The sequence below is a fragment of the Hipposideros armiger genome, unplaced genomic scaffold (genome assembly GCF_001890085.2).
Source record: "Hipposideros armiger isolate ML-2016 unplaced genomic scaffold, ASM189008v1 scaffold_437, whole genome shotgun sequence".
Taxonomy (NCBI): Eukaryota; Metazoa; Chordata; class Mammalia; order Chiroptera; family Hipposideridae; genus Hipposideros; species Hipposideros armiger.
The window spans coordinates 700,735-717,760 of record NW_017731787.1 but is presented as its reverse complement, the minus strand read 5'-3'; the positions used below and the strand labels follow the sequence as shown (position 1 = coordinate 717,760).

General features: G+C 43.6%; 1 protein-coding gene across 23 annotated transcripts in view; it reads left to right on the top strand.

Annotated features, from left to right (window-relative positions):
• Nucleotides 1–17,026, top strand: part of NCAM1 (neural cell adhesion molecule 1) — a 337,864-nt gene that overhangs the window by 278,695 nt on the left and 42,143 nt on the right. For 15 of the 23 annotated variants that reach the window (XM_019665261.1, XM_019665253.1, XM_019665252.1 and 12 more), the window contains 6 exons: nt 3,585–3,727; nt 10,049–10,078; nt 14,202–14,352; nt 14,721–14,905; nt 15,273–15,369; nt 15,689–15,859. In XM_019665261.1, coding sequence (XP_019520806.1) covers nt 3,585–3,727; nt 10,049–10,078; nt 14,202–14,352; nt 14,721–14,905; nt 15,273–15,369; nt 15,689–15,859 — 777 coding nt within the window. The remainder of the gene's footprint in view (nt 1–3,584; nt 3,728–10,048; nt 10,079–14,201; nt 14,353–14,720; nt 14,906–15,272; nt 15,370–15,688; nt 15,860–17,026) is intronic. The other 8 variants (XM_019665263.1, XM_019665255.1, XM_019665254.1 and 5 more) reach the window with 1 other exon arrangement.

Sequence of the window (17,026 nt, the reverse complement as noted above, 5' to 3'; positions counted from 1 at the left end):
ACACACACACACACACACACACACACACACACACACACACACTCACTCACTCACTCCACTACCACAGTTTCTTTCCCAAGACTGCAGCCAGGATGATATGCCTTAGACAGCCCAGTAGAGCAAACAGAGGAGAGGTGGCCAGACTCCTGCAGAATCAGATAAGAAAACCATAGGGTCACAGGGTCCATGTCTAATCTCGCGCCCATCCAGAGTGAGAATCTTCTGTCATATCCAGAGGACAGTTCCCACAGCCTCTTTGAAATAAGAGGTATCCCATATACACACACTCCTTTCCTTCTCCGTTTCACATTCTTAACCTTCTTTGTCTCCACCACTTCTGGCCTCCCCCACTGGTTTAGGAGATTGGTACTAGAGCCAAATGGGGAGGGGCCAGCGAGTCAGGGCTTCATCTTTCTTACGCCCTTTCTCTCCATCTCCTCTGGTTTACCGGCACTATGGGGAGAAATGGGTCAGGTTCCTCAGTAGCAGCAGAGGTTGCAGCAGTGAGATAGGAGAGCAAAGAAACCTGTAGCTTAGCTAGTACAGAAGTGCTCAGAAATCCTGTGGCTTCAAGAAGGGATGGCAATTAATATGTAAGGGGCTTATCTAAATTCGGACTGCTATAATTGCACCTAACTGACATCATTTTTTCCTAACAAGGGGACACATTCTAGCATGCATTGCTCTAGCTATCAGCCAGATGCTCTTTTTACTAAGTAGTTGCACCCTACCTTCCTTAAAATTTGGCAGTGCATTTCCATTGTTCCTCTGCCCCAGGCTTCCGAAGAAGTATTTTTTTCTCCACAGATTCTTACTATGCTCGTATAAATGTTGTTAAGGTCTTGTGCTGCTGAGGGCTAAGGCAAGTTCACCAGTGGGCAGTAGCTTTGCTTAGCTAAACCCTGAGAGCCCTTGTGAGTTACAGCAAAGGACAAACAGGTCTGAAGAAAGGTGCACCTGGTCATATCCAACCTCTCCGGTCACAGAAGCAGAACCCCGGAGCCCTTCTTGGGCTGGAGTTACAGGAACCCGCATTGGGGTGAGAGTAGAAAAGGCTGGTTCTCAGTAGCGGGGTGCAGAGCCGTGGACATGCAAAAGAGGAGAGTAGGCATGCTTTGACAGCTGTGCCCACAGGAGGGTCTGTGGGGAGAGCTGCACTGGGACAATCTGAGACATTAGGCCCCATGGTGGCAGGGGGAGAATAGAACAGGGATCCAAAGTCAAGGGCCCATAGCAGAGGTTAATTAAGATGGTGCAAGTACCATCTGTACACAAAACCTGGACAGATTCTTCTAGATGCTGGTATGCCAAGGGAAGTGACCCTGCATCTGTCCCTGTGTGTCCCATTGTCCTAGTGTAACTATTTAGAGAACGCCTTTTCACTCTCAAGTGTGCCCAATTTGGATAATAACCTATAATGCTATCCTATTTTCAAGGCAGTATTCTAAGTCTTCAGTTAGTTCTGACAGCAGCCTTGCTTCTGGAGTGCAGAGAGTTAAATCAGCAGTGAGAAGCTTGCCTTCCTTTCAGCAGCCCTCTGTAGAGCACACAAAATTAGTCATTGTTAACAACGTTTTTAATAATAATATAGGTTTCCTTTTCCTAAAGACTTGTACAGTGCACCCTTTATAACCATCTGCGAAATGGAGCCACCAAGATCAAATATTATTAATAGAGGTTAACTGTCCTTTGTCCTCTGTTAACCTTTTGCTGCCGGGACAAAGTGCTGTGGGTCAGGAGAAGGTCAGCAAACACTATCTAGATCACAGCGTCTGATGAGGTTTCAGGAGCCCAGGAATTCGACCTTCCTGTAACTGCCTCCAAACCCCAAATTTACTCAGTTTAGTGAATTCAGTTATTTAGTTGCTGTTGTTGTTTTAACTTCCCAATCTGTGATTTTAACAGTATAGAGACTCAGCTTTTACTTTAGCTCTCTAAAACCTCCTGTTCAAGAGCACTTAACACTTCCTCCATCCATTGTGAGTTCTAGCCTCCTTGAAAATCCTGTTTATCAAGATAGACATGAAGCCTTCCTAAAGGAAACCCTCTCTCATGTGGACGCCATCAATTCAAATCTGTGATTGTTAGGTCACGTTGGATTGAGATGGGCCATGTGCTAGCAGCAAAAAGGGATTTGCTAAACAGGCTGTTAGTACAGATTAGCTTTAGGAGAATATTTGAACTAGATGGGTAGTTTTATATAGAAGCAGATATTTTCTACAGAAAATGAACAGCTCTTCTAATGTTTTGTGTTTATTAAAGCAAAATCAGGGGCCTCAGTGTGGAGCATGTGTACAGTCAACAGTTTATTAGCCTACTTGATGGTACTATATGAATTTGAAAATAAAGGAAATGCAATTCTTTCAAAAATTATCCATAACTCTGATTTATTTATTTTTGTTTGTTTATCTAGCCTGGCCTATTTCTCTATTAGTGAAATAATTTACATTTGTGCAGTGTTATCTTTTCTCTATGGAAGATTTAGCAATTTCAGAGTATAATTGTTTTAAATTGGGAAAATTCAATTTTCCTTAATGTTTTAACATTTAACTCAGCTTTGAATGCTTGTGTTTTCTTGCATTACCCAAAACATTTGGAAAATGAACTCATCTCAACTCATCTCCTTCCCATCCCCAGCCCATTCCACAATCCCAATGAGTTACTCACCACATTTCCTTACTTGAGTTAATGCTAGCACAACTTTTCTGGTCATGAAGAATCTCAGAATCGCTTGGCTCCTTCTTTTGTTTCTTGCCATCCCTACTTGCCCTCTGTTCACTTGCCACTGCCCATAAAACCTTTCTTTGGCATTCTCTCGAAGCTGTCCTTTCTGTTTCCCCTGAGATGACGTCGTTCAGGACTGTGGTACGTCACATCTGGGGCACTCCCAGAGCTTCCAAATTGGTTTTCCCACCTCAAGGTTTTCTCATTGCTAAATCATCTTGAATTTTTTCTAGACTTACTTTCTTATAATACAAATAATCATTTCATTCCTCTGATCAAATGCTGTCAGTGGGCCTCCACCCACCACGGGATAAAATTCAAGCAAGAGCTTGAATGGAACCATGGAGACTTTCTGTACCTGGGCCCAGCATTGTCTCCGTCTGCTTTGATACGCAAATACGCAACTCATGTGTATTGCTCTCTTTGCAATCCTCTCTTCACACATTCTTGCTTCTTTGCTTTTTTTTTTTTATTCAAGCAGTTTCTACATGACTCCATCTCCATGCCAAAGTCTCACCTACTAAAAATCTTGTGGGGGGGCCCAAAAGCCGTGTCCTCATGAAGACTCCAACGAGAGGAGCATTTCTCCTCTGCTCCATGGCCCCTGTGCTCACGGCTCCTTGTGCTCTTAATATACAGGATGTTGTTTTTATTGCTATCACTTGGGTGTTATCGTGTGCCTGCTTCATGGTAAGCACCTGAGGGGTTCAGCTCTTCATCTCATATAACACCCAGAAAAGGGTCTTATACTTAGTAAATACATAAGCTTTGTTGTATGGGTACATGGTATCATTTCAACCTGGAAAGCTAAAAACAAAAAAAAAATCAGATAAACTTATAGGAATGTTTTGTCTTTTCAGCAAAACCCAAAATCACTTATGTAGAGAACCAGACTGCCATGGAACTGGAGGAACAAGTCACGCTTACCTGTGAAGCATCGGGAGACCCTATTCCCTCTATCACTTGGAGAACTTCCACCCGAAACATCAGCAGCGAAGAAAAGGTATAATGTCACCCAAGAGTTTCAGGCCATGGAGTGCAGGCTCGAAGTGTAATGAGTCTGCCCCATGCCCAGTTCTCTTTGGTGAGCCGCAAGATGGATGTGGTCACCATGTGACCTCCCCACTCCAGCCTGCCTGGATGCAGCCTGCTCCACATCCCCTGGCAATGGAAGGGGCACAGTTCCTTGCATAGATTTGCAGAGGTGTGATGTTAGTGGATGTGGTCAAGTTAGGCCTTCTGGGGAGAAAGGGGATAGCGATCTTCAAACACAGGGTTTGGGGGCTGTGAGGAGCAAGACACAACTAAGGTCCTGGTACTCCAGGTGATTTTGTCCTCATCTCAGGAGCACCCAAGGAAATGTCTCCCAGAAATCATAGGAATCAGAATGAGCCTATCAATTCTTTTCCTTATGTTTCATTTACTCACGCTGTACATGCACTATATATGCACAAAAGCTTGGTTGCCTTTGTGTCTGCCTGTATTCTTGGTCACATTTGTTTATCATTTTGATCAAAAGGCAAAAATAATTAGCAGTTCTAAATGATGGTGATCTCACCGGGCTCTCCGACATAGTCACTGAGAGTGTGAGAACAATGTACCAACCTTGCCGACAAATTTAAATGATAGGAAAGATTTAACTTTAAAGCATGTGGACATACAGGTCACCAGAAAGCTATCTTTATTATTGACAATATATAAAAATTGAGGTGACCCTATATCATGTAGCCCTTTGCTATTGAGTGGACCAAAAGCAGGAGGAGGAAGACGCTTGGTTTGAAAGCACCTTAAACCCTCTTATGGCATTTCTCCAATCTCATCTCATATATCCTGTAGTAATGGGCTTCATTTTAGTTGGCCAAAGCTTTGTCACCTATTCAGAAGTAATGGGCTCAGCTTTAAAGGATGTTTATAATGGATTGCTTATTGACCAGAATGTCAGAAATGATAGATCTTCACTCTTCTGCCTGCCTAAAGGAAATCCCTAGAGAGGGTAAACTCAAAATAAAGCCAAAAAAGGGGACAGTATGAGATATCAGGGCCAAATTTAGGATCTGCATTTAATGAACTGATTTCTGTCTCACTGACAGAAAACAAAATTAAATCAAAAGGAACAGAAATCGCTGTTCCAAAACCCCATTGTTTTTTGCAAGTTTTACCTCCAGAGTTGAATTCAACTTAACAAAAACTCAACCAAGGAACTGCTAAGTATTTTTGAAACTCACATATGCTGTTCAATATTGTGAAAAGCAACTGGATTAAGAAACATGGTGTTTACTTGAATACTTTCTTTATCAACAATGGATTAAGTCCTCGGCTCAGATTTCAGCTCCCATCGTGTGCGTTACGTGGATTGAATGTACATTTCAGGGCTTAAAACACAGGGCTGCTGCTTGACAGATTTTTGTACATCAGGCTTGAAAGTAGATTTGTCCAGAATGACCTAGTGTATATCTTTGACCTACAGCAAAGGACAGAAATAATATCTATCCCACATGAACGATGCTTTTAAATTCTATATCTTTTCTAGGAATAGCTCACCAGCCAAGCTAGACCAAAAAAGTTATTAAGATTTGTGCCTACCTCAGGTCCTTTAATAGGTTGGCTATTCTGGCTTGTATCTGTGAATTCATTTTTATAGAATGAGAATAAATAACCAGGCACGAATACAGACTCATGCTTACCAAATGTTGAGACCAGAGTTGTCCAGCAGAGACCATCTCAAGCCAAGTAGGCTTTGTATATAATTCAGTTATCAGTATAGATCATTTGTCTCAATCTGAGATAATTATTTAAGCCCAACCACATAGGTTGTATTGTGGTTTCTTTTACTATGCACTGCCTTCAGGTTTACTTGAAGTGATATTCCTGGAACATGAGTAAATCGATGTTAGAACAAGCCCTCTAAGTCAGCCAGTGATGTGACAACAAACTAACATATCTGCCTAAGTGAAACCCTGTGTAGAACAGTTGCCATTTCTATTAATTATATAGTGACATCAAAGAGTCATGATGTTCATCTTATACCATGGATAGCTAATAATTAGGAAAACAAAGCTGGGCTCTTCATGGGTGGGTTGGACTCCAGATAATAAATTTCACTGTTACTTTGGCAGCTGTTCCTCATCTGCTCCTCCAACTGAAGTTGCATGATATATAATTAGATATCAAGATTATTAGAGTACTGAATTGGAGGAGTGAAGAAAACAATTTTCTTTTTAAAATCAGGATGATATGCTAAGCAGATAGGAATAGAGATGTGTCTCTAGCTGCCAAGGTAAAGAAGACTCCTGAGAATTCGATCACATAAAATGCCAGAATCAGAAAAGGTTGAAAGGAAGGCACCCTTTGAGGTTTTCTAGTCTTGCCCGGCACCCCTTCCTAGCATATGTGCAGAAAGTCACGCAGCCCCTGCCTGAAAGATAATAGTGCCAGTCCTCTGCAGGGCACCTGGCCAAGGCTGATGATCAGGAAGGTCTGCTTCCTTGCCCCTTCCACTTCTCAGCCTTCCTGCCTCTGCACTCGTCTTTCTATGGGAGCCATTAAAGTAGCTGTTTGATTTTTCTTTAGTCAGTCTGTTCATCTTCCGTCTAACTCACCCTTTACCTTACTCGTCCTATACTAGATAGCTTCAGTTCGCTAGTGCAACATTGACATTTTGTGGTGCCCAATGTCACTACTGCAAAGTTCCAGGGGGTTATTGCTCCCTTGATCTGGACAGTGTAATGCAGTTAAATTTGCATTAGCCCTTTAGCAGTTTCCTCATCCTGTTGCCTCATATTGAGCTTGCGGTCAACAAAAATGTTCAGGTCTTTTTTACATGAACTACATTTAAGCCACATATCCCCTCCCTATCCTGTTCTTATACAATTGATTTAGTAACCAGTCATGCAGAATTTTATATTTATTTCTCTGAAAAATTGTGTTTTGTTGGTTGCAACCCTATGTTTCTCACTGGGGTCACTGTGACAATTTTGGAAGACTCTTCCTTCGCTGGGATGGTCTTATGCATTGCAAAATATTTAGCACCCTCATCCCCTTCTCCCTAAATGCCAGTAGCCACCTCTAATCATTGTGATTACCAAAAATTCCACATGTACAGATGCTCCCTGGCTTGAACACAAGCATTTGAATCCATCTTTCCGATAGTCAAGAATGGTTTTCATCAGAACTGTCCTTTAGAGGTCTGTGGGTCAGGGAATTTCAATATATATATATATACAGGTCTAGCAGTCAGTGGTGACCCCAACCTAATCACAAGTCTTAATGGCAGGCAATTCAGTAGTCTTTGCCATGCAACTGTAATCTAGCATTTGTGTAGCTATTGCTTTCAACCTTATACAAACACACACACTTGAAATATCTTTGTCCAAGTCACTGGTAAAAATGTTGACTGGGACAAGGTCAAGTACAGAGCCTTTACAATGCCACCAGGGCTTCCCTGTGGGCCACTGGCTCAGAAGGTAGAATACCTAATGCCACAGTGTTCTCTCATGATTTTAATGATTTTTGTAGAAGGCTCAATGATTCCTTTAATCAAGTTAGTTACAATATAAGCTAATTAAAGCACCTTGGTCTTTTACTTCACTGCTCACTTAGTTGAGTCTAGTATTACCTTCCTTAAGAGAAGAGGGGAAATAAGGCTTTCAACCACAGACATGTAGTTAGTGACTTTCTAATGAAATGCTGATGTTTTTTCTTCATTTAAAAAAAAAAAAGCAAAACCAGCATAGTGAGCCTGCCTGTCACACCCTATCTTTGACCATGTCTCTAGGTTTAGTCCAATCACACATTGGAGATTAATTATCAATCTAGATTGCTAAACTTTAGCCAGTTAAGTTGATTTTGCTCAACAACTGATAATAGCTAGGCTAAGTTTGGGTCATTAAGACCATTAGGGCAGATCATTTGTCCGAAAGTTAATTCATTTCTTAGTGATCACTATTATGTTGACAAAAAAAATATTTGAACATCACAATGGGTCAGTTGGGTCAATGTGTATGGAGGTCATTGTGATAAAGCAGCTAATGCAGAAAGTGTGTGCATCCACATCATTTCATTAGCCTTCCTACCCAGATTCCTTTTAACTATTGCCAGGTATGGGAGTGAGTGGTGCTAAATTCCAGGTACCATTTACATATTGAGTGAGACCTCTGGAAGATGATTTGCATCATCTGTCCCTGACAGAACAAATGCATTGTGTGCATATTTGAACTTGCCTTTGAAATGACTGGTAAAGAAAGGCATGTGAAGCCTTAGTGCTTCAAGAAAAGGAAAGGGGTAAAGAGTAGATATCAAAAGAGCCAAATAGAAAAAAAAATGAAAAGTATTTAATGAACCGTGAATCTTGAACTGACTGAGTAACCCACAAATAAGAGAGACCTTTTGAAACCCTGGATTCTCTGCAAACTGGAGCTTTTTATTACCAGGAAGAATCCCTCATTCATTACAAACCAGGTGCCCACCTTAAACACTGGAGAAGGTACCTTCATGGAGCAATCAGAGCCTGGCTTATCCAGGTGTGGGAAAATGTCTAACAGAGAATACCGTATTTCCCCATGTGTAAGATGCATCCTTTTTCGAAAAATTTGGGATCTAAAAACTGGGTGCTTCTTATACAGTGGTCGTAGATTTTTTTTACTTGCACTTCCCGCTTTTTTCGCGCTTGTTTTTGCGCTCATACAATCACTGTGTAAGACGCACCCAGTTTTTAGACCCCAAATTTTTCGAAAAAGGGTGCATCTTATACATGGGGAAATACGGTACTTTAGAATAAGTGGAGGGATGTTTCCCTTTAGTTTATATACATATTCCTGCAGACTTGTAAGATAATAAAACATGTGCCTATGAAAAGAACCTGGAGCCAACAATTCTTGAAATAGTACTAATCATATCCTAATTTATTTTATGTGTGTGTATTTACATGTCAGCTTGTCTTAAAGTAGGCCACAACACCTTCGCCAAATTATCAGGAGCAAGGCATATCCTGTCATTCCACTAGGCACAGGTGGGAGGTCAGGTTACTGGCAACATTGTGTTACTAGCAACTACTAATCCTAAAAGCCACAAAACTATAAGGATTTGAGAGGCACACAAGAAAAATCAGATCTGAAAAACAACTCCATCTGACACAGCTCCTCAAAAAATTTTGGTTCATGCAGCCCTGGCATGTGACAGACAAGCTTCTGAGTGATGTGGAATTGGCAACCACATTTGACATGTTGGCCCAATGTTACTTTGGTCTATGCATGCTTCTCTGTTCTCGCTTTCTTCTTTCTTCCAACATCATGTGATATAATTCAACATTTCCATCCTCATATTTCACAAGAGCTCCTTGCCTTTAGTGGACTCTTACTAAATGTTTGCTAACTCATTTGCATTTCCTGGATTGCATTGCTGTGTCTGTGGCATCTTTTCTATACATTTTCCATCCGAACATCAGGGACAATCAGGCAGTCATAACATCTAATAGAAAGAACAATGCAGGTATGATGCTTTTGACTCTAGGTATGAAAACAGAAAAACTGTAAGCAGAGTAGATTCCCAAGTGCCAGATAAATAAAAAAATCTAGATGCGGGTAGGAAGAGACCCAACCTCTGTGTCTCTGAGTTGGCTCACTTTTTGTGAATGCCATGCTTGGTGAAGATGGTGCACGCTGGAGCCTGCAGGCCATTTGGGCATCCCCCTGCCTCTAAGAACTGACTGGAGCCCTGCCGTGGCATTCAGAGTTCAGGACACTCAAAGTTTCCTGACCTATAGTCTTAACACTTCTCATTCCTAATGTGTCTCTCTGCTCCTTTTCTGTTCCTTTTAAAAAGAAAAACAAATTTTTATTTTTAATAGTATGCATGCAAAGAGTTATAAAATGCATGAGCACAAAATGGCATTAGTGTGTTTATGATAAGCTTTCTCATAAAATCCAAAGGAGGAAAATTACTCTATAAGTATCTCTAGATTATGTGGTTAGAGCTAGTAATGCCACCAAATTCTACAAGGAATATTCAAGACATTTTGGAATAGGAGCAGTCCAATATGTCTGCTGGTATCCATATATATGTCTACCAGAGATGAGGAAAGCCTTTACCTTTGAATTATACCATCTTAATATGCATAAGGCGGGGGGCGGGGGAGAAGCTGAATATAAACTAAGCCCTAAATTAAATTGGGTAATAAACACACCATTGAAAGTGGGCCTTGGAAAAAGTTATGAATTAAAAAGAAGCTGCATGTGCACGAATGCAGTGTGATACATCAATTTTCTAAAGCAACATGTTGTAAAATTTTACTGCTTTCTTGTTGTGTTTTATATCTTGTTCTCTCCAGGCTTCGTGGACTCGACCAGAGAAGCAAGAGGTATAGCTTACCTGACCACTAGCCAGTCTTTAGTTTTGAAAGCATGGCAGTTTAACTCACCATTACAGATTAATAACCAGGCATGCTAAACTAATTAGTATTTTAGTTAGATTAAAGAATAGGTCAATAGTGGTAGACGTTACCTAGCAATAGTGTCATTTTAGGATGAGCAAGCAAGCTGTGTTGGGAGTGGATGAACAAATCCTTATGATTTCCTAAACCTGGATCTTATTCTCTTGCTGGTGCTGGTAAAATCACATCCAGGTAATTATACTTACAGAAATAAATCGCCCCAATTCTCAGGCCAGGCATTTTGAAATGGTGAAATTTTCTGACCCTCACCTGGTGGATGTGGCTTTGGATCATAAAGTCACAGAGTTAGTGATCTAAAACCCGACTCAGCCCTTTCGTTTCCAGCTCAACTCATCTTGTTGCTCACTTATTTTAAAATGATTGGCCTCGATAAATTATCACATCACACTTCCTCTCAAAGCAATGCAAATGACATCTCTCGTTGGTTTTCCCAAATTGTTAAACATGTCCATATTACTTCCACAGGGCATTAAATTTATGAGATTGGAATGATTTGGCACCAATGGTTTTATGTTTTTTAAAAGTTGGTAGCATTTAGCCTTTGCAATTTCTCTGACTACTTGCTTCAGTTTGGGTAATGTGGGATTTAGTTTGAAAATTGAGGCTAAATATGAATCTTTAGATTTTAATTGTTACACCCCCAAGATCCTACTCATGAGGATGCTTGTCATTTTTTACTTAATTTGTGTCAGTAAGTAGCAGATAGTGAAATAAAACCAGTATACTTCAGATGAGGTTCAAGGATCTAATCTATAAATACTTTATTTAAAAAATAACTTTGTCTCTTCTCCAGATGGAATTTTGATATTGTAAGGTTATAAATGTAGACTACAGCAACCAATCCTATAGACTGTATTATAATTAGATAAACCTATCCTCTTAGTCTTCTAGAAATGATAATTATTCAGAACACATAACTTGTGTTCAGGTCATGGCTATAAATATTTAATGCTGTTTAATATTTAAAAGAAACTGATATTAGTTTCTGCACATGAACACACTGCCATCATCAAATCTAGTTCATTATAAGCTCTCTTTGCATCAGACCTTCCTCCATGTCATAGAGACTATGGTTCAGTGCACCCCCCTCTCTGAAATGCTTTCTGGGTATTTTATTGCCACAAAGTCATGGACCCACTGGGATTGGGAAAGGGAGGGAAGGGTTAATGATCAGCCACTCCTAAGCAGCTACAGATCTTATTCTACTTGGCCTTGTACATCTTCCCCCTGTCATTCTGATTTAGACCTGGCTAGAGGAGGAGCTGAGATTTATCAGGAGCATTAAGGAGATGTTAAGAGAATTATTACCATAAGTGGAAGTAATAGGTTTTCTCCCAGGAAAGCAGACACCTCACTCCGTTTTCCAGAAGTGTCCTTATCTTCAGTATCTTACGCTGGACATAATTGACTTTCAAATGAGTGCCATCCCTGGGGCTCAGAAGTTCCCTTCCCTCTTATTTGTCTCATTCAGAGATGAAATCTGTAAGTCCAGAGGAGCTCAGAAGGCGGCTTGGGTTATGTCCAGTTTCGTTCTGTAAGCTCTGAAAAGCCTTAGCTCTTTTACCTGGAAGAAGGGAGACGAAAAAGGTTTGGTGAGAAGAATAATTAGAACCACCCTTCGTACTCCTTTGCAAAACAGAGTCTTCTTGCCATAACGACCTCTTCATTCTTGCCCAGAGTTTATCTGTTTCCTCCTCCAGAGCCTGAATCATCAACACGACTTTTTGGTCTGGATGGCTTATACATGGCACGCCCTGACTTCATCCTGGTGCCCGAGTAAAACATTTCTGAAAGAGACAGTCCAGTCGTAGTGGAGCCTCTGCGTCCCCTCGGAGGGAGAACTGGGCTTCTGGCAAATAATCCCATTGTCAGTCCTGTCATGAGCCACTGCAAAATTAGAATTCTCTAGAGAGGGCTGCCTACTTGTCTGTTGACATCATTAAGTGAGAAAAATGTCCATATAGAGAAATTTGGGAAAGAGACCAGATAGAAAGGGAGGAGCAGCGTGGCTGTCAATACAACCATTTCCTGAGCTTCTCGTCAACCATTTCCTAGATTATTCTGAGTAAAGACCGCTCATGCCTTGCTTTCTTGTTATTTGGTAGTGTCCTTCTCTGACCTCCATGACTTTCTTGGCATCTCTTGCTGCAATATCTCTTCCTTATGGAAATGTTCTCTTGGCTTCCAAAAGATTCTGGTCCGTTTTCTATGTTTGTGTGTGGTGGCTCCCAGGACATGTCTGTGTGACAAAGAGTCATAGTTGAGTTGCTGGCTGGCGTCGCTGTTGGCTGAACCGGTGTTCTCACGGACATAAGCAGAAAGCCAGTGTGGACCTTGAATCTCTACCTTTGTCCTACTGTCTTTGGGCAAATGGGAGTGACAAGCAGGTCCGATCAGACCTTTAGAGACACTTGCAGGGGTGGCTTCATGCGCTCGATGCCACTAGTTTAGAGTGACGGGTAAAGATGTTGTATGGCACATGAAAATTGCCACTGGGATGTGCGAGCACTATCCTGTCAGCCCACAAGAACGGAGAGTCCCAGGATCCAATATCTTCAACAAACTGGAGATTTTTGAGACGAGGCTTTCTAGCCAAGTGCTCCACACCTGTTTTTGCCTTCTCTCGTTTATGTGTGGCGTCTCCTGGGGTGCAGCTTCTCAGCCAGTCAGCCTCACAGACATACAGATCCAATGGAGCCGAGAGCCACAGGCGTTGCGCACTCTCCTCAGAGAGGAGTGGCCCATGCAGCAGGAGCTGGGATGATGTTGCTTGGCACTTCTGTCTCCTTGCTGGAAGTTGTGTCCTGGCTTCCAGAGGTGAAATGCGATATGGCTGAAATGGATTAGCGCTATCAGGAATGGTACAGGGACTTCTCGTGATAGATCTGCTGAGACGGCTCACTAAGCCGGTGGAGGCTTGCTTTTACGATTCCCAAACTGGCTGCTGTATGACATTGCAGTTCTGAGTGTTGGGGCTTCCAAGCCAGGATATAGAAAGAGTCTGAAGCCAGATTTCCTTTCATTCTTTAAAGGCCCAAGCCCATGAGGTGGCAGATGCCATAGGCAGACCACTCACCTGTCCATCCCTGCAGAATACCATGTGCTGGAGATAACAGTGTGACCCAGCCTATGAGGAGCAAACTGTTTCAGATTGCCAACTTTCTTGAGGATCTAAACTTGAGCCACATGCCCAGACTTTTCCTAGGCCAGCAATCATTGTACTTAGAGTTTCAAGGGGTGCGGGTGAGGGGGAACACTTTGGAAATATTCTAGTACCCATTGCCTAGGGATCACATGTGTATTTCCTTTCTGACCAGTCTCTGTAATTCGAGAGACTCGGAAAGCCAATTATAGGATCAGGGGCTAGAAAAGGGTGGTGACTGTGGTGTCAAGGATACTGGATTTGCCTGTACCACTGCACCTGGAGAGGGGACCAAGTTACCCTCACTTTCAGCTCAACAGTTCCTGAGCTCTGAATTGGGCTTTTTTTTTTAATTAAATTATTTTACTCCTAAGCATCCAGGAAAGCAAGGCATCTGCATAAATACAGGTTTCTTATATAATTTCTTACATTTTGGCACATTCGGATTTCCCATTACATATGCATGCACCGTGGAACTGGCAGATGGGCAGACTGCTGGAAGGAAAGGATAAGAGTGCAGGTTTCCCAGAATCTCATGAGGCAAGGCTGTTTCTGCTGGAATATCTGCTGCTGATCAGAGCTTTTGCTTCCACTTTGACATGCCAGACAAAGTCATCACGGGGCACCTTGGTTGTCCTTGCCCAAACGAATCTTGGCACCTAAGCTAAGCTGCTTGACATAAACTGAATCCCATTTTCTGTTTTGGATACACCCAAGTTTCTGTGGTGCTCTCTGCAGCCTCCCCCACTAGTTGGTACCTAAAGTGAGACATAGACATTGGCAGAGAGAGGAGAGAGGATGTGAAGACTGGTCACAGACGAGTGATGGCCCGGTCTCCTAGCCCCCGCCCTGTCTTGGGCTCTGACGTGCTCTGTTCCCTCCCGGCAGACTCTGGACGGGCACATGGTGGTGCGCAGCCACGCCCGAGTGTCATCCCTGACCCTGAAGATTATCCAGTACACGGACGCTGGGGAGTACATCTGCACCGCCAGCAACACCATCGGCCAGGACTCCCAGTCCATGTACCTCGAAGTGCAATGTGAGGAATAACTGCGAAAAGGCGCAGTGAGGGGAGGGACTTTGCAGGATCGGGATGAAAGGGGAAAATAGCACTAGGACCTGAGCGGCACCCTGTGAGCTCTGCTCACCTCTGTGGCAGTTGTCCCTGGGCCATTTCAGAGCTGTGTCCCCAGCTCAACCCCCTCACACCATCCCCAGGTTTCTTACAGGCCGCATGCCCTCTGTCTTACCATGCAGCTCACAGGATTGCCAAAACAACCCGACCTGTACTATACCCTGGCACTAGCTGTGCTTTGGGGCAGACCCGCCTCCCAGTGCCAGGAGACAGGATATGTGGGGCTCCACAATAGTGCCAGCCTGCCTGATAGTCATTTGCATTCATTGCAGATGCCCCCAAGCTGCAGGGCCCCGTGGCTGTGTACACTTGGGAGGGGAACCAGGTAAACATCACCTGCGAGGTGTTTGCCTACCCCAGTGCCACAATCTCGTGGTTCCGAGATGGTCAGCTGTTGCCAAGCTCCAACTACAGCAATATCAAGATCTACAATACCCCCTCCGCCAGCTACCTGGAGGTGAGTGGGGCGAGGGTGGGGGCCAAGGGCAGGGTGGAAAAGGCACAATTTGACGATGGATAGGCTCCTGTATGCAGCTCAAATCTCTCTTGTTTCTCTGGCATGTCCTGAGCCAGCAGCCATTGGCTAGAGAATAAACTGAGCTGCAGGCCAGCCCCCTTTCTCTCCCTAGGCAAGCACAGGCCTGGGAAGCAGAGAGTGCCTCTCCCATGGGCCCCCTTTCTGTTCTCTCTGGTGTACGCTGGACTGGAGCTAATGATTCCTGCTTTCCTGGTTCTATTCTTTACTAATTTAATCCAATAAATAAGGATCTCAGGCTGCAACCATCCCATGAGACATGTAACCCAAGAGCTCCTTCTTTCTAAAGGTGACCCCAGACTCTGAAAATGATTTTGGAAACTACAACTGCACTGCAGTGAACCGCATTGGACAGGAGTCTTTGGAATTCGTCCTCGTCCAAGCAGGTGAGTGCCTCTTACGGCTGCACCACACTTAACACCCTTGCGGCCCATTTTGTGTCCTTTGGTGATGTCAGGAGAGTGGGAAGGAGAGAGGGCCAGGGTCGGCAAAGCCAGAGGGTCAGGAGGCAGAGGGATGGAGGCTTGAGCATCAGGGCGCAGGGCACGTTCGGAGAGAATCGTATGATGAGGTGGGCTGGGAGGACAGGATACAGGCCACAAGATTCCAAGAGTGAGCAGAAATAAGAGATGTGCTTCGTGATTGCGAGCTGTGTCCTGGACCAAATCGGGCTCACCTGGGTCTCCATATGTGCCCTCCCCACAGACACCCCATCTTCACCGTCCATCGACCAGGTGGAGCCATATTCTAGCACAGCACAGGTGCAGTTTGATGAGCCAGAGGCCACAGGCGGAGTGCCCATCCTCAAATACAAGGCTGAGTGGAGAGCAATGGGCGAGGAAGTGTGGCATTTCAAGTGGTATGATGCCAAGGAAGGTGAGTGGGGAATGAAGGGTCACTCAAGTGTTGGGCACACACTCACCCTCTGCGCTCACCAGATCCTGGCACCCTGACTGCCCATGTGGGTAAGGTAGCACACTGCACTCACCTGCTGGAGGAGGCCAGATGCCACCACCTGCCATCGTGTTCATGCTTGTGCTGCAGCACCATCGCCGTCCCCCCAGAATTAGGGTACAGTCACATCTCACACAGAGTTGTGGGCCTCCTGCTCCCACAACCAGTTACTTCAGAACTGGTTCCCATGGCCCCACCAGGATGGATGAGGCCCCCTCCACCACGTTGTGAGCAGAAGGCCTGCCTAGGTGCCGAGCATAACCAGATGAGTCCAGTGCACCCCGCTCTGCATATGTGGGTGACATGTGCTGTGGGTTCCTTGCCATTCCCAGGCCAGTCCTGCTTGGTCATATTTAGGGACTGTCATGTAATTATGGTATTAACCAAATAAGCAGAGCCAGAGAGACAAAGCTGCTCTTATATCAACCCCATGATATATTTCCAACTATAAAGAGTTATAAAATGACCCTTGGATGACTGCAATTTGAAAATTGTGAGCCCAGACCATCTTTTCCTGAGGACTGAGTATATGTATTTCTAACTTGTCCTTTGGGGTGAATTGGAATAACTCAGTGAAGTGTGTTTTGTTTCTGTAGAAATTTGTAATCCTGGCCTGGTATGTGGTAATGAGGGTGGGGTTAGGACATGGTGTCATAGTCATTCAGAGGCATCTTCCAATCCAGTTTTACTGAGGATTCGTTCCGCCAGAAGCTTCCATCATGCTTTCAGCTTTGGGGAAGGAGGAGGGGGTTCTGGTAGGAATTTCTGTGTAATTAGAACTAGAACTAGAAAAGAACAATCCCTATAAAAAAAAGAAAGAAAGGAAGGAAGGAAGAGGAAAGAGAGAGAGAGAGAGAGAGAGAGAGAGAGAGAGAGAAAGAGAGACAGAGAGAGAGAGAGACAGAGAGAGAGAGAGAGAGAGAAAGAAAGGAAGGGAGGAATGAATGAAGGAAGGAAGGAAGGAAGGAAGGAAGGAAGGAAGAAAGAAAGGAAGGAAGGAAGGAAGGAAGGAAGAAAGAAAGAAAGAAAGAAAGAAAGAAAGAAAGAAAGAAAGAAAGAAAGAAAGAAAGAAAGAAAGAAAGAAAGGAA